Here is a 15,671-nt window from a genome sequence, read left to right on the forward strand (position 1 = left end):
TGGTTTTTAAATTTTATTTTATTGATACAAGTGTTCTTGCTATTCTTTGCAGGTTACAAGCTTCTGAAGACTTCAATGGGTTCTCCGAGTAAACCAACAGGTATAGGAGGAAGCTAGCCACATGCACATACACATACAAGCGCGCGCACACACACACGCACGCACGCACACAGAGTAACATACACACATGCACAAAAACACATATGCAAAAATAAGGCGCGACTCCTTTAAGAGCTGTCAAGGAATACCACGCTGGAACATTGGCCCCGCCCCTTTCACCTAAATAGGCGGGGACTAGGCGCTTGACGGGCAGGTAACTTTCCATTCGGACCCACGTGGTTACGCAAGCCTCCTGCCGCAAGGCTCCCCATGCCCCGCCCCGCCGTCCGGGATAGGCCAGGAGTCCTTATTCGGCTCCGCCCCTCTGCAGTGTTTGGACAGCGTTGGGAGGTGGGCCACGCCCCTTCTCCTCTTAACTCCAGCTAGGCTGTCCGGGCTTGTAAGCTTCGCCGGTTGGCCGCGGCTCAGAGTCCGGTAGTGGCCGTATCCATGCAGTGAGGGAGGAAAACCCGGCAGGCCGGTGAAAATGATACTCTGCCCCGCTAGCACGGAACATCCCCGCGGAAAACAGTGCCATAGGCTGCAGGTAAGCGGGAGATCCTCTGAGATGCTGGCAGTGACTGTCTTTGCAGGGCTTAAGGAGACCCCCGAGGGAAAGGGGCGTAGAAGTCCCCTCATTTAAAACCACGCTCACTTCGGGCTCACTTCCCGCTTGCACAGCTTAAATGCTGCAGCAGCGGCACGACCAACAAACTCATTCCACAGACCCTCCACGCTTGCAAATTCCACCACGTCCGTAGAACAACCTCCCCCGAGGTGGCCGGTTTGGGGCGCTGGCGCCGCGTCCGAAGGGGGTTCGTTTAAAAGGGATTCTTGTGGCAGCCGGGTCAGAGGAGGGTGCAATTTCTAGAGTAAGCAAAGAGTTCCAAGCCCCGCCGGCGTTTGCTGGCGAGTCAATCGCGCCGGTCGGATGGGGTGCACACGCCCCCTCCTCCAGTCCATTCCTGACAGCGGGTGAATGCTACGGATCCCCGCTTCTCAAAAGCATGCGAGCCGTTGAAGTTGCAGCCGGAACGTGCGTGTCCCCCCCACAAAAACCCTGCGGTGGACTTTTTCTTTTTAATGGGGGGGGGTCCCTGAACGTCGCGCCCCCAGAGTGCCCTTCCCCCACTTGCTTTGCTTTCTTGGCGTAGCTGAACCTCCTAAGGGCAGGAGAGCCGGGGGCGGGCGTGGGGCGTAGAAGGCTCTCCGCTGACTCTCAGGATTAGGACCCCTCAGGAAACGGGCGTGCGGGGGGAGAGGCATGGTGCTTGCCGCCCTGCTTCTCCCTCCGTTTCTTCCCATCCATCCGGAGCGGCTGTTTGTCCGGTGCGTCCCTGGAGCGCTGCCTGTGCGCGTTCGGCCTCCGCCGCTCTCTTTGTCCTAGTCCGGGCGGCAGAGGCAGGGATGCGGGATGCTGCTGCCGCCGCTTCTTCTTCTTTCTCCTCCTCCGCCTCCCCGCGCTGCCAATCAAAGTTGTTTTTCTCTTTTTCCTCCTGCGTTTCGTCGGTGGTGCGGCTAGGGGGCGCTGCGGCCCGCTCGCTGCGGCGGGGGTGGGTGGGTGGGTGCATAGATGGATTGGGGGGCGCGCCGGCAGGGAGACAATGGGGCCGCTACCGGGACGGGAGAGTGGGCCGTCACTGGTCCAGCTGCTGCTAAGGCTTCAAGAGGGGGCGTGTTCTTTCCCCGAGACGTTGCGTTTTGGAAAGCCTTTTTAAAAAGGGAACTCAGGGTTTCTGCACCGCCCTGCAGAGACCACCGCACACTCCCCCATTTTGGTGCTGCTGCTGTCCGTGCTTCTCGTAGTGTTTCACTTTGCTTGGAGGTATAGACCTCTCGCTTGCCCAGGGTGCGCCCCCTTGTTTATAATTCTCCCACTTGAAGATGGAGATTGGCTGGCTTCTGCGTGTCGGGTGTTTGGGGAGATGGGGGGGGCGAAGAAGCACCCTGGTAAACTGTGCATCCTGCTCCCCCAAAACGCGTATCAGCCTATCTCTCTGTTCTCGTTGTTGTTGTTGTTCCCTTGATGGTTAATCTGCCACTTGTTCGAAACAATTCTGTAAAATGATGTTGGGGTGTTTTTTCGCCTCCCTTCACATTGGGTTGTAAGTTTTTCTCAGGGTAGGCACATCGGAATGAATGAACCTAAGTTAGTCAGGGTCATTAATTTTAATGGACTCTTCTCTGAGTAGCACAAGCATTTGTAAGAACCGGTTGGCGTTCATCTGCACCTTGGTTCAAAGAATCTCATCTGTTCCCAAAGCAGAGTGGTGGTGGCCCATCACACTTGCACGCATCTAGCCTGCATCCACACCATTTAAAACACATTCCTCCCTCCGCTCCAAAAGGAAAAGGAATGCTGGGAACTGTAGTTTAAGGTGCTGGGAGCTGCAACTCTTTGAGGGGTGAGTGACAGTTCCCAGGGTTCTCTTTGGGAAGAGGGTGTGCTTTATATGTGTGTTGTATATACAGAAAGAGAGGGCATCTCCAGGACCAATAGCTTACTAGATTACTTATTTATCAGGGAGATGGAGAAGGCGTGTATGGGGGGGGGGGGGAGAGAGACTAGACCCCTCCTTTCAGGGCATGTTAAAAATAAAGCAGGAGCTGCAGTGAGCTCCCTCTGAACTGAACTCTGGCACAAGACCCCTGCGACTAACTTGCACAGAACTCTGCTGTGTCCGGACCAGGTGGAGTCTCTGAAGTTCCTGAGGCTCGAAGGCCAGGCTTTGGCACTTCCACTGACCCCACTGCCACATCACTTCCCGGTGTTGCTTTTTCTAATTTTATTTTAGAGTTCAGGAATGTTATTTTAAGGCCCTGTTAGACTCTGAAGGAGTGGGGTACCCCGCCTGGATATGTGAAACTGAGTGATTTTCCACTGTCCGGTCCTCCTTCTCTGATCTATCTATTTGCCATGAGTTCCAGCCTCGATGCATATGGGTGAGTGAGGGAGTAGTGGTAGAAAAGCCCCAAAGCCCTGGGTGGGTGGGTCGACTTCCCAGATCTTAAATAGACTGCACAAGACTTGCCTTAATGTTATCCATAGCTCATTGCAGAGTGAGAGGGAGAGTTGTTTGTATTGCTGTACAGGCAAGAGATGCTCTTAGGCACCTGCAATTGGTACAGTTTTTGCAGTATCTGTTGGGTTAGCTCAAAATCTGTTTATGGGGCTCTGGGTGAGATTTGAGCCTGAGCCTCCCCTGAATGATTATTTAAGTGGGAGGCAGGAGCCCCTCTGGCTTGGAAAGACCAGCTGAAGATTTCAGGGGGTAGGCTGGAGGGTAAAATGCATGTGAACCTGGGCTTTGAGATACAAGGACTTGTAGGAAGGAGCCCTCCATGGCAGAATCAATGATAACAAATGTCTGCTTTGATTAGTTTGTTCAAGGAAGGTATCTGAGGAACCTTGGCTTTCATTAAAAAAAAAAAGTGGGGAGAAATGAGCTTCTAGTCCTCAAGAGGGTGTAAACTGACCTGTGCAGTGATTGGTGAAATTATCTGCAGGGTTTGGGGGCTGAATCCAATGTCTTCTGATTGGGAGGGAAGAATTCAGTGATACATTTTCCTCTCCCTTCACTCTTCCCTAGCAAAAATAGATATAACAGAAATTAGTGCAATTAGACTTAATGGTGCATTGCTTCTACATGGTGGCAAAATAAAACTTTTTTTGTGTCAGCACCCTTGTATCCCACTTGTGGGTTTCCCAGTGGTATCTAGCTGGCTGGTTGTGAGACACAAAGTGATGGACCCTTGCTCTGGTCCAGCAGCCGGACTCTTATTAAAACATGGCATGCACTTATTTATAGTCCAGAACTGTGTGCAGCCCTGAACCCACAAAGTGCCCAGTTCTAAGTTTTCTTCTAACACCCAGCCAGCTTCCCAGAGAAGGGGATTTCCTCTTTTCTCAAATGATGGGGACACAGTCTCTTTCCACCGAGACCCCATGCAGGTGGTTTCTCGGGCCAATGGGAATGACTGTTTTTTAGATGTGCTGTTGGGCTGCTTGATCTTTTGATATTGTGATGCTCAGCTTTCTTTAATAATTTGCTATGTCTGTCGTTGGTTGTATGCTTCTTGTACTGATTTGTGCATTGCAACGGTTATGCACCTGGGAATCTTCGTGTGGTAGAGCATCTCTGTTGCCTGCAGAAGGTCCCAGGTCCAATTCTGGGTCTCTCCCAGGAGAACTGCAAAAGGCTCTGGTCTGAAACCTTGGGAAATTGTTCCCAATCAGTGTAGAGAAGGGGTGGGAAACCTTGGGCCAGGGGTCTGGATGTGACCCTCCACTCCTGGTTCTGACCCCTGGAACTCTCCCCATGCTGCTCCCTTCACTGATCTTGCTTCAAATCCAAACTGTTTTGTTTGTTTTTTGCCTAGCTGGAATGTACCCTTGAACTCTCATAATGCTTCTTGGTTTTCTGGATGGAGGATATAGAGGATATTGAGGATTTGGTGAGTGTGTGTAGGATCTAGCCTACCATACAAACGTAAAATTTTCAGTCTTTGCTCCTCTTACTTTTGCTTCTGGCCTCACCCACCTCTGGCATGTGGCCCTTGGGAGATTGCCCAGAAGGGAACGCGGCCCCTGGGCTGCAGAAGGTTCCCGTTGCAGAAGATACTGAGCGACATGGACCACTGGTCTGACTCAGTATGAGGCAGCTTCCAACACCCCTACAAGTTTAATCAGTAATAAAAGCAACTCCTGCCTTTGAGACACATTGCGTTCCATGAGCTTGCAATTTCACTTTCTCGCTGCACCTGTCAACCTCTTCTTGTTATCGCCCTCTTCTCCTGTTCCCAAAAAGAGCAGCTGGGGGACACAAAGCACCTTTCTCATTCTCCTCCTTCCCCTCCCTCCCTTCCCGCTCCCTCCCCAGGTAGCAAAGATGAGTGCTGGTGACAAAGAGAGGACTTCCCACTTGCTCTTTGTGAAAGCCCTGGCTACCCGCGGGTGCCTCGAAGCCATAAGCCAGCAGATGGGATATCACCCACAATACCTGGACAGTTTCCTCCGGATGCAACACTACCTACTGCACATGGATGGGCCGCTGCCATTCTACTGCCGCCACTACATCGCCATCATGGTGAGTGGGGGGGGGGGGAGCCAGCCCTCAACGTGGCACCTTTGGCTTAAAGGGCCAGGTGCACTCGCACTCCAGGCTCCAGCCAGAGCTTGCTCGGCACCTGCCTGTTGGCAAAAGCCAGCCTTTTCCAACCTGTTTGGACTGCATCAGCCCCAGCCAGATTAGGTGTTGTAGTCCAAAACTTCTGGAGTAACCAAAGCTGGTTCCGCTGCCATGCAAACGCTGTGTGTGTGTGTGTGTGTGTTTCATTTGTTTGCTACAGCTGTTGGTCTCACTCAGCCCTTTCACCCCACACTTCCCCCATTTTACGCACCAGTTTGCTGTTATTGGTTTGGAGCTGCTCATAACCCTGTGTTGTCTCTTGTCCGTTGGGTCTGGTGAGGGTTTAAGGGAGGAGGCAAAAGCAACAGGGTCTATGAAAGGTAGGGCCAACTTAATTCTAGGCTTTGTACCTGTCTTCCTCCCTATGAGGATAAGGATGAGGAAGCTGGCAGCCAGTGCCACCCTCTGCACTAGTAAAAAAGGCGGACACATGGGGTCTGGTTGAAGGAAAGCTGAGGTTAGGGAGGCAGTACACCACCTGTCCTCATGGACCATCCTCTGCTGCCCAGACCTTTATAGCACTTGTGGAGTGCCTCAGGGGTGCTGCACAACTGGGCATACATGCCAGTTGCCTTCTTCCTGCATTGCCTCCAAAATAGCCTCTATATGAAATAGCCTCTATATGGATGCTTGAGCTGAGATTCCTGCATTGCAGGGGGTTGGACTAGATGACCCTCAGGGTCCCTTTCAGCACTACATTTCTATGATTGTGAGTGTATTTAATGTGCCTGTTGCATCTCTTGCAGGCAGCTGCCCGGCACCGGTGTCGATACTTAGTGAATCTACATGCACTGCAGTTCCTGAGGGTGGGTGGTGACCCTCAGTGGCTGAGAGGCTTAGAATACATCCCCCCAAAACTCCAAAGACTCAACGAGATTAACAAGATCCTGGCACACCAGCCATGGCTCATTGGCAAGGAGCACTTCGAGGTAACACCGTGGGGCTGTGCAGGAGGAATCTAGCAGGGAATGGTGATATGGTTGGGAGTCTCCATTCATCCCCATTGTAAATGCAGCGGAGCCTTTGTGCTCACACCTGCTTCTGCACATGCATTAATAATAATAATTCATTTGACTCAAACTTTTCCATTGCAATACTTTTATTATTTTAATAATATTACTAGGATCATCATTATTAAATCTGTATGCTGCCTAAATTGGCTTTTAAGCAAGTTTACAACTTTGAAACCAACTGCACGCAATAAACACACATAATACAAAATACACAATGAAGTAATTCTGTCAAAATGTTAAGATAAATGGCAGCCACAACTGAAATACTGGCAAGCGGGTGTGAAGCCTAACTTAAAACAGGCAGCTGGAATAAATTTAAGGGCACGGATTAAATGAAGCATTCTGACAGCTGTGTGAGAGGTTTTCCGTGTCTGGAATGTGGGGTTCCTGGGAACTGAGCCACTGGCTGCATTCAGAGGTGATTTTCCCCTTCTGTTGCTTCCCTTTCAGAAGCTGCTGCAGATCAGGGAGGAGAGCTGGTCCCTGGCAGAACTGGTCCATGCTGTTGTGCTCCTTGCCCACTACCATGCACTGGCCAGTTTTGCCTTTGGATGTGGCTGTGAACAAGACTTCCCGCCAGACGGCTTGCTGAAGCTCACGCTGCCGGGGAGCCTGTGCTTTTGTGAAGTCAACAATGGCTGCAGTCAGGATGTGTTTCATCACAACCGCAAGAAGGTGCACTTGATGCTCCGGGGGCTGGGAAGGGAGGTTGGGGTATACAGAGAAGTGGGCATGGTGAGAAGGCAGGAATATTCTGTACTTGAAACATGGGATTTGTGGCTCAGTGGTGGAGCATCTGCTTTGCATGCAGAAGGTTGCAGGTTCGATCCCCAGCATCTCTAGTTAGGACTAGAGAAATCCCCGGCCTGAAACCCTGGAGAGCTGCTGCCAGTCAGTGTAGACAATACTTGATGCACCACTGGTCTGACTGATCATCATGACTGTGGTTGGGTGGGGAGGAGCCCTTCTTGGACTGGGAGCCAGCAAAACTCTTTGGTGTTTTCTCTCCCCCCCCCACCCCCCGGCCTGCAGTCTATGGATTCCTGTGCGGAGGTGGAGTCTCTACAAGAGCGCATTCACAAGCTGAAAGTGGAGAATGAGGCATGGGAGGAGATGAGAACACCTGAGAGGGAAGAAGGTAATGCCTAAGAAGGGTATTGGACGCTGGTGGATGTCAGTGGTGGCAGCCACTCGTTGGGACTGGTGGGGTGGAAGGCAGGGAGGCCAACAGTAGATGGCACCAGAGCCCATGGCATGGAGAGCCAGCTGCTTCTAGCTTCTACCACTTCCTCCTCCCGGCTGTGTTTGACAAGGCCAACGCTGAGACCAAGGAGGAGGAAGCTGGCAGGCACTACCATCATCTGGGCTGGGAAAGCTCAGTCTGTAGAACAAGAGGCTCTTAATTGCAGGGGGTTGGACTAGATGACCCTCATGGTCCCTTCCAACTCTACAATTGTATGGTTCTATGACTGGTAGTGAGCATGATGGCAGGCAGGCAGGCGGGGGCAGTTGTAAACAGACTGAGTTTGGTGGGTCACTGCCTGTTTGCCCACATGGACCAACCTCCATTTAGGTAAGGCTGCAGGAGAACATTCTGGGTGGAGACATTTCTGCATGCAGGGAGTGAATGCAGTACTACCATGCATGCATACACACACGCCCTGCTTTTTCTCCAAGGCCCCTCTCCTTTTCCTTTCAACACAGCTTTCTTATTCTTTTTTCTTTTGCTTATATGTACCTGGCTTCCAGCTTGCAATGGTGAAATTTCTGGCACCACAGACATCTCTTGCTTCATTGAAGACCCCAGTTTTGGGTACCAGGATTTTGCTCAGCTTAATGAGAACCAACCACAGATATTCTGTGTGCAGGTACATGCTTATTACATTTGAATTTACACAACCTTTTAATATTTCAACCTCTCAGCAGGTTGCACATAACAGCTGAAACCCATGTGAAAAACTCAAAATTTTGCATTCCGTACTGCTGCTGCTAATGGTGATAATAATGACAATGATAAATTCCACATTTTGAGTCACCTAATTCAGCAACAATGAATTTCATAGTGAAATAAACACAAGTAGTAAAAACCACAAAATATGTGGAATATCAAGACACAGCATCAATCTACAATGCAATTGCAGAATATTTCTAGAAAAATTTCACAAATGTTACAAAGGTGCTGCGTTAAAGTGGCTGTGATTGAGTGGCTGTGATCCCCCTGAAAATGTCCTGCACAGTTGCGGGGGACAGAATCGGCACAGAAACCTTGCTGGTCCTCCCCAGGCTGCATTGGGGGCTGCTGGTGGCACCCTCCCTTTGCCTTTCCTTACCTGTCCTTTCTCTCGACCCACCTTTTTCCTTCTTTTCTTTTTGGCAGGATTACTCCTGGGCAGACCACGGCTTCTCACTGGTGAACAGGTTGTACACTGACATCGGGTTTCTGCTAGACGACAAGTTCCAAAAGGTCCAAAAGCTCCAGAGCTGTGTGCTGGCAAAGCGGCAGGGCTGTGACCCAGCCACATTCAAGCGCAGCGTGTGGAACTACGTCCACTCCATGTTCAGCATCAGGTAACCACTTCCTTCGCCTGTCTCTCCTGTGCTCTGTGGGGGACCAAGCTCCTGTCCGAAAACACCCCCTGCCCGTCCCTGACCAGTGTGGAACTGATGCATGGGGGCTACAAAAAGCAAGCCAGGCCACATACTGTGCTGAATGCAGGGCTGAATTGACCACTAAGCAAAATAAGCACCTGTTTAGGGCATTGGGGGAAGGGAGGCACCACATAAATTTTCCATTGCTGGATTTACCACCATGGACCCATACGGTGCAGCTGAATGAGATTCCACCAAAAAGCCTCTCACAATAAATGAAAAAATCACACACACGCACATGCACACACACAGTAATAAAATAGCAATAATAGAGATCGATAATATACAGTTATTGTTTATATTCTGAATTAGATATATAGAGAGGCACTACAGCCTAGCATGAGGAATCATCCCATTTCTCCCCACTCAGCCTAGTCTCTGCTGCACCCATTTAAAGCAAGACTTGGGGAGGTTTTTTTCAGCCCGACATAGTGGATGAGGCCAGAGGCAACAGCAGGCTGAGCAATGGATGTGATACTTACCTTCTATAAAGCAGGCTACGTTCTGACCACCTGGGGATCTGCCTTGTACCGGAGTCACACCTGTTGGTCCATGTAACTCAGTGTTGGAAACTCTTGACTGGGTACAGCTCTCCAGAGTATCAGACAGGGAGTGCAATTCGTAGCCTCACTTGGAGATGCCAGGGAAGTGAGTTTGGGATGTTCTGCATGTAAGGCAGGTTCCCTACCGCTGAGCCACAGTCCTTGCTCAAAGCAAAACCCTGAGGTTTTTGCATCCTGCCACACACCCTTTCAAAATCCCCCCCCCCAGGAGAGGCAGTGTAGCTGATCAGGGAGACATGCCAGGCAGGGAAAAGCACCCAAGGAGGGTGCGTGGTGCATTCTGTGGATCTGGGCAAGATCCCTGCAGGAAAGGATTTGGAGCTTCTGTTTCATGCTTCTGCTGTATGTGTGTATGTCCAGGAACTGGAGAGCCAGCTGCCTTTCAGAGACAGGAGGGTTTGGACCAGATCATTCTCCTGGGCTCCGGCAAATGTTTTGTTTTAGTTTCCTAAGCTTCAGCTGAGGAGGAAGCAGGCAGAATTCCTGTTCGCCCAGGGCATCTTGGAATCTGGCTTGAAACTGACATGTGTTTAGGGTGAGAGAAACTATTCTGGTTGCCAGCTCCTGTGTAATTGCTGTTCTATTCCAGGTATGATGATTACGACTACTCAGAGGTGAACCAGCTCCTGGAACGGACACTCAAGCTCTACATACAAACTGTGACTTGCACCCCAGAGAAGTTGGATCAGGAGACGTTCACGCACTTTTGGAAGCAGTTCAAGCACAGCGAAAAGGTTAGGATAGCAGGATTTGTGAGTGGATGGAGGACAGAGGTGTCCAGGGATTGCAGGGGTGGAAGACCCGTTACAGTTTCTACCTCAGGGTCCTGAAGCTGCCCAGTAACATGAAAGGGGAGCTTTTGAGCTACTGAGAAAAGTTCTTCTCTCCCTTTGTACTGACTGGAGCCCATCGGGAGTGAAAGGAGGTGAGTTCAGCCACTGAGGACGGTCTCCCAGGGTCACTCTGGAGGAGGAGCATCAGAAGAACACCAAGGAGAAGTTGTTCTCCATGCTCCAAAGCTGAGCATTTAATAACACTGAAAAAACAAGGTCCTGAAAAAAACCACTTAAATTCAAAAGAAGATACTGAAGCACTCCAAATCATTTGCTTATGTACATGCACAGAAAATAGCAGATGTAGCCGAGAGGCAACACATGGAGATACAATGCATCTCTAATTGCTTTTACTGCATAATTATAAGATCATTGTATAATCGTAGAAGGGGGTGGGGTGTGTCTGTGTGTGTCTGTGACTATCCTGAAGGGATCCCGGCACTTCTGAATTTGCCACCTTATTACTGGTGGAGAATGTTTATGTGTCTTGGGCAAAGGGGTATTAGTCTGCTCCTTGGTGATGCCCAGGCTGTATCCATTTTACAGGCAATACAGTGGTACCTCGCAAGACGAATGCCTCGCAAGACAAAAAACTCGCTAGACGAAAGGGTTTTTGGTTTTTTGAGTTGCTTCGCAAGACGATTTTCCCTATGGGCTTGCTTCGCAAGACGGAAACGTCTTGCAAGTTTGTTTCCTTTTTCTTAACACCGTTAATACAGTTGCGACTTGACTTCGAGGAGCAACTCATAAAACGTGGTGTGGTAGCCTTTTTTGAGGTTTTTAAGGACTTTGGTGATTTTTGAAGCTTTTCCAAAACTTTCCCGACACCATGCTTCTCAAGACGAAAAAAATCGCAAGACGACAAAACTCGTGGAACGAATTAATTTTGTCTTGCGAGGCACCACTGTAGTAACAGCAACAAAACCACATCTCCAATGGTGAATTGTTGAGGGGGGTGGGTGAGATGCCCTCTCTTTTTGGAGCATCAATGGTAATGTGGTGCAGGCAGTTCTCGCTCAGCTGATGTTTGCATTCCTCTTCACTTGCAGTGAATCCAGAATGCTCCCCCACCAAAAAAAACCAAAAAAAACACCAACCCCTGTTAGAATGGCAGCTGGGAAATTGTTCTGCCTAAAATATTTGTTTTCTCTCCTTGCCCCACCACTCCAACATACTTGTCAGTTATTAAGATGAGGAAAGAAGAAACTGCATTTGAAAATTTTTAAAGGGAAGAGGAAAGTGTGGTGAAATTCTCATCCGTAGGGAGCAGGGGCTTTGTCTTCTGTACTTCACTTCTAAGGTGCCCAAGGCTCTGTGTGTATGTTGGTCGTCTCTTCTTTCATTCTACAAACCATCACACTCCAGCAGCTTGAACTCTGCAGCACCCCTGGATGCCCCCATGCCCATTAAAGCCCACAGAGAGACACCACAAGAACTCGCCCTTTGGGGCTTTTTTTCAGATTAGGAGGCATGGGCAGCCAGAGAGGCTCCAGAATGATTTGCTGGAAAATAAAACATGCGCAATATACCCCTCTTGCAATGAATAAGCAAGCTCATAACCCAACAGGCACAGTCTGCTAAAGACATCTTTATGAGGCAAAAGGACAGAGCTAGAAAACTTTTGAGAAACTGGAGGAGAGATTCACAGCACGGTGCTGGCCTTGGCAGAGATTTGGACAAGGAGTGTTACATGCACTTTTTGGTCCCCACCAACATGCAGACCCTGCCCTGCTTTTTAATTGAGTGAGCTTTGCTTATGTGCCCATAGTTCTGTGTGTTCTACTGCCGGCTGTGTTCTCTCTTTTTTTGCCCTGCAAAATCAGCCACCTGCTTTGCAACCTGAGGATCTAACCACCTTGCTTGGCAAAGACATTAATCTCTGCTGCTGCTGCCTTTTCAAAGAAGTTGGCTGGCCCTGTGTATTTTTAAGACCCTGGGGGAATTGGATGTCCATGAATCATTTTCTGTACCAAATGCCAGGTTGTTAGAGAGGTTTTTTTTTTGTTTGTTTTTTAAAAAAAACTTTTATATCAAGATTGCAGGATTGAGGGCAATGGAGAGAAGGAGGCTGGGTTTCTCTCCTCTCTTCTCTCCCCAACTCACCCCTTCCTAAGTGAGCAATTTAATGTGTCCCAACACAGGTGGGAGGGATTACAAACAATGGTTTGATTAATTTAATAGGCTGTGCTGATCTTGATTTACCACACTTAATTAAAAGTTGATGTGCTCAACCACTGAGCTCATGGCAGGTCCAATAGCTTAGAGAGCTTGGTGGATAGAGAGTATTATGTACATGCAGAAGGTCCCAGGTTCAATCTACATCTACTGCAGAAGGTTGAGCAGCAAGACTGGGGAGACTGCTCTGCTTGAGGTCTTGGGAGTCTGCTGCTGCCAATGCTGCTGCTGTTGAGAATGCTAGACTAGATGGACCAGCACTCGAATAACTCTGTACTGGGCAGTTTCATATGTTTCTGTTGGAGTTAAATGGTGCAGGAGAGATGTTCTAGAGGTGTGCTGGGTGAACTTGAGAACCCACCTGGATCTGTCCCAAAGCCTCCCTAGTCTAGCACGGTGGCTGACCACATGCCTTAATGGGAAGCCCACAAGCAGATGGTGAAAGCACTCTCTCTAGCAGCAGTTCTCAGCAACTGGAATTCAGAGGCATACGGCCTCCAACTGTAGAGGGAGACAGTAGCCACCATTGGTAGTTTGGTGCTCCAATGAGTTTCTTAAAACACTATAACTTGTGAATGAACTCCAATGGAGATGAATTTTTGAAGATTCAGGATGCATGAAAAATGGAAGAGAACTGTTGAGCTAATGTTCTGTTTGTGTGATTCCCACAGGCATCTTAGTGGCCACTGGCCTGCTCCATCAAGCTCACATGTACTTAACCCCTGCCCTGTGGTCCAGTCATTCTTCTTTCTCCTCTAAGCATCCCTTTTTCTTCTGCTCCTTTTTAGGTCCACATGAACCTTCTCATCCTGGAAGCCCGGCTGCAGGCAGAGTTGCTCTACGCCCTTCGAGCCATCACTCAGTACATGGTCTCCTAGAGGGCTGCAGGCGAGCACCTCCTGGACTCTGGCTCATGCACCATGCCATTTCAGCGACTTCAGTTACTTGATAGCTTTCCCTTCCCCTCTTAAGATGTGAAGAGAAAGATGCGCCTTTCCTCCCAGCGGTCCTCTGTTGTCTTGTGCAATTGCTGAGCTCTGAGGATCTGGGAGAAAGTATTGGGTCAGATGGCTGGCTGCGTGCAAGGGTGTTTTCTATCCAACAGCTTTTGGAGCCATTTCTGTCCACACAACCCTTTTGCAGGCAGGTGTGTGCTGCAAAGGGTGTGGAAAGCCACATGGTGGCTAGATGTTTTTAATGGGGATGGGTGGGGTCGTCATTGCAATTCATTGTTGGTCCAGTTGTAGCAGCTCTTACTGAGTTTCTGGCGTCCTTTACAGTATTAGAGGACCCTTTCCTTGCCTTGTGCCATTCCTGCTGCTCATAATTGTGCCAATGTCTTAGCCCACTTTGGGTCTTGGGTGTTCTGTCAGTTGGGGTGGTCGGTGGCTTTAAGCCAAACTTGTGGAAAAGATAAGTCCCTGGACTTTGAGGGAAGGGCTTTCTTGCTTCCTACTGGTCCAGGGGGGAGGAGGTCTGCAGCAGCCTTCTTTAACCTGGCATGCCCTCTGAATGTTTGCTGTACTACAACTCCCATCATTCCTCTGACTGCTGGCCATATTTACAAGAGCTGATGGGAGTTGGAGTCTAATGATGGTGGGAAAGCACCAGGTGGGCCTGCAGTGCTTCTTCCCGTGAGAGAATTCCACTCCATTACTCTTTCTAGAGTTGCCCTCAATGGTCATTTCCTGGCCTCCACTCTGCTCTTTTTTATATTCCCAAAGTTGTACCAGTTTTTCAGCCTGCCTCCCGGCCACCCCAGCTGTCCCAATTGCTTCCCCTTCCTGATGTCTGATTTCATGGCTGCCTAGAAAGAGGGCTGTGACTCCCCAGCACCTTTTGGCTTTGGTTGTAGCAAAGCTACAGAGATTCCACAGATTCCCACCTTGCACTCCTGAACACTTTCACTCATTGCCCAAGGTGGGTTTCCTCCAATACGTATCCCCTTGTTTTTTACCCCCTTCCCAAGGAGCACAGTCTGATGCTGGGAGCTGGTTCTGGGTGGGTCTCCCTGTAATCTATAAATGCTCTTGCTAAGATTTCCCCACCACCAAGCCAGGAGGGCTGGGGTCCCGTTATAATGCTGGCAAATGCCACTCTGGAAACACAGCAAGCCCACTCTCCTTACTGGCACAAGGCGCTACGATCACCCTTCATTTGGGCAGTTGTGCATGCTTGTTATATATGTGGAGCACTGTGCACACCCTGCACCTTTTGGGAGACTCTCACTTTGTGCAAGGCAGGATGGTGGGGAGTTTGCGGTGGAGAGATGCTGGTGGGAGGGGACCATCAAGAGCTGGAGACATCAGGGAGGCCAGGAGCTGGCTCAGTGCACACAGCGGCAGCTGACCTGTTTACTGTGTAAATGATTTTTTTGTGGGGGGGGGACAGAACATCATGTGGGAAAGAGAGTAAAAGCCTATTTTTGCTATAAATATACTTGTTCGACACTGCACTGAGTTTTTCTTGTCTTTCTTTGGGGGGGGGTGATGGAGGGGTATCTTAAACTGCAGTATGTTGCATGCTGAAAGCCTGGCAAAGACAGCTTTGTTGCTCCTCCCTCTACAGTTGGTGTGGTGTTTTATTTGCAAAAAGTGTTGGCAAAACTTTGCCCTGGAATCTATTTGCAGTGTTGGGACTCCATTCTGGAAATGCAAGATTAATTTTAAAAAGAGGAGAGAGAAGAGTTTATGTGATGCTGCCACTCTTGAAAGTTGAGTGGGTCTCAGCCTCGTCAATACCTGGATGGGAAATTAGCTTCTTAACTGGGGCTGACAGCCACGGAAGAACTTTGAGTAAAGTGTTTTTGTTGTTCCTCGTAATAAATACTTTTTGTCCCTAGGCCAGTTCACCCTTATCTTTGGCCATTTTTAAGAAACAATGTAGAAGTGGGGGGTGCATCACTAGAAGGATTGATTGTTGACTCCTGAATGGTGGTGGTAGATTTCTGCCAGGTAACATAGCATGTCCCCTTTTCCTGAAGAAGGCTTCAGCACTTTGGGATGTAATTCATGGGCATCTGCAAGGATTCTTCTCGGTGGGAAGTAAAATACTGACATATTGGCTAGTTACTCTCCAAAAAATTCAAAAGAATGGCCCTTGTCCATTTCCTTCCCTCATGTCTCAAGTTGTGCAGGTGTTAGGCAACAT

General features: G+C 49.4%; 1 protein-coding gene across 5 annotated transcripts; it reads left to right on the forward strand.

The window, feature by feature from the left end:
- LOC308578972 (sestrin-1-like) lies at nucleotides 1–14,974 on the forward strand. 5 transcript variants are annotated; one of them, XM_081179574.1, is made up of 10 exons: nucleotides 1–646; nucleotides 4,480–4,554; nucleotides 4,980–5,186; nucleotides 6,035–6,217; nucleotides 6,752–6,976; nucleotides 7,334–7,439; nucleotides 8,051–8,169; nucleotides 8,679–8,869; nucleotides 10,103–10,247; nucleotides 13,310–14,974. In XM_081179574.1, the coding sequence occupies exons 2-10, from the start codon at nucleotides 4,525–4,527 to the stop codon at nucleotides 13,397–13,399; spliced, it is 1,296 nt and encodes a 431-aa protein (XP_081035700.1). In that variant the 5' UTR covers nucleotides 1–646; nucleotides 4,480–4,524; the 3' UTR covers nucleotides 13,400–14,974. The 5 variants fall into 5 exon arrangements, with proteins under 5 accessions (XP_081035700.1, XP_081035697.1, XP_081035701.1 ...); XM_081179572.1 differs by lacking the exon at nucleotides 1–646 and adding an exon at nucleotides 1,678–3,042; XM_081179573.1 differs by lacking the exon at nucleotides 1–646 and adding an exon at nucleotides 1,678–2,504.
- Nucleotides 14,975–15,671: the final 697 nt, after the last annotated feature.

This window comes from Podarcis bocagei (assembly GCF_964188305.1).
Source record: "Podarcis bocagei genome assembly, chromosome: Z".
Lineage (NCBI taxonomy): Eukaryota > Metazoa > Chordata > Lepidosauria > Squamata > Lacertidae > Podarcis > Podarcis bocagei.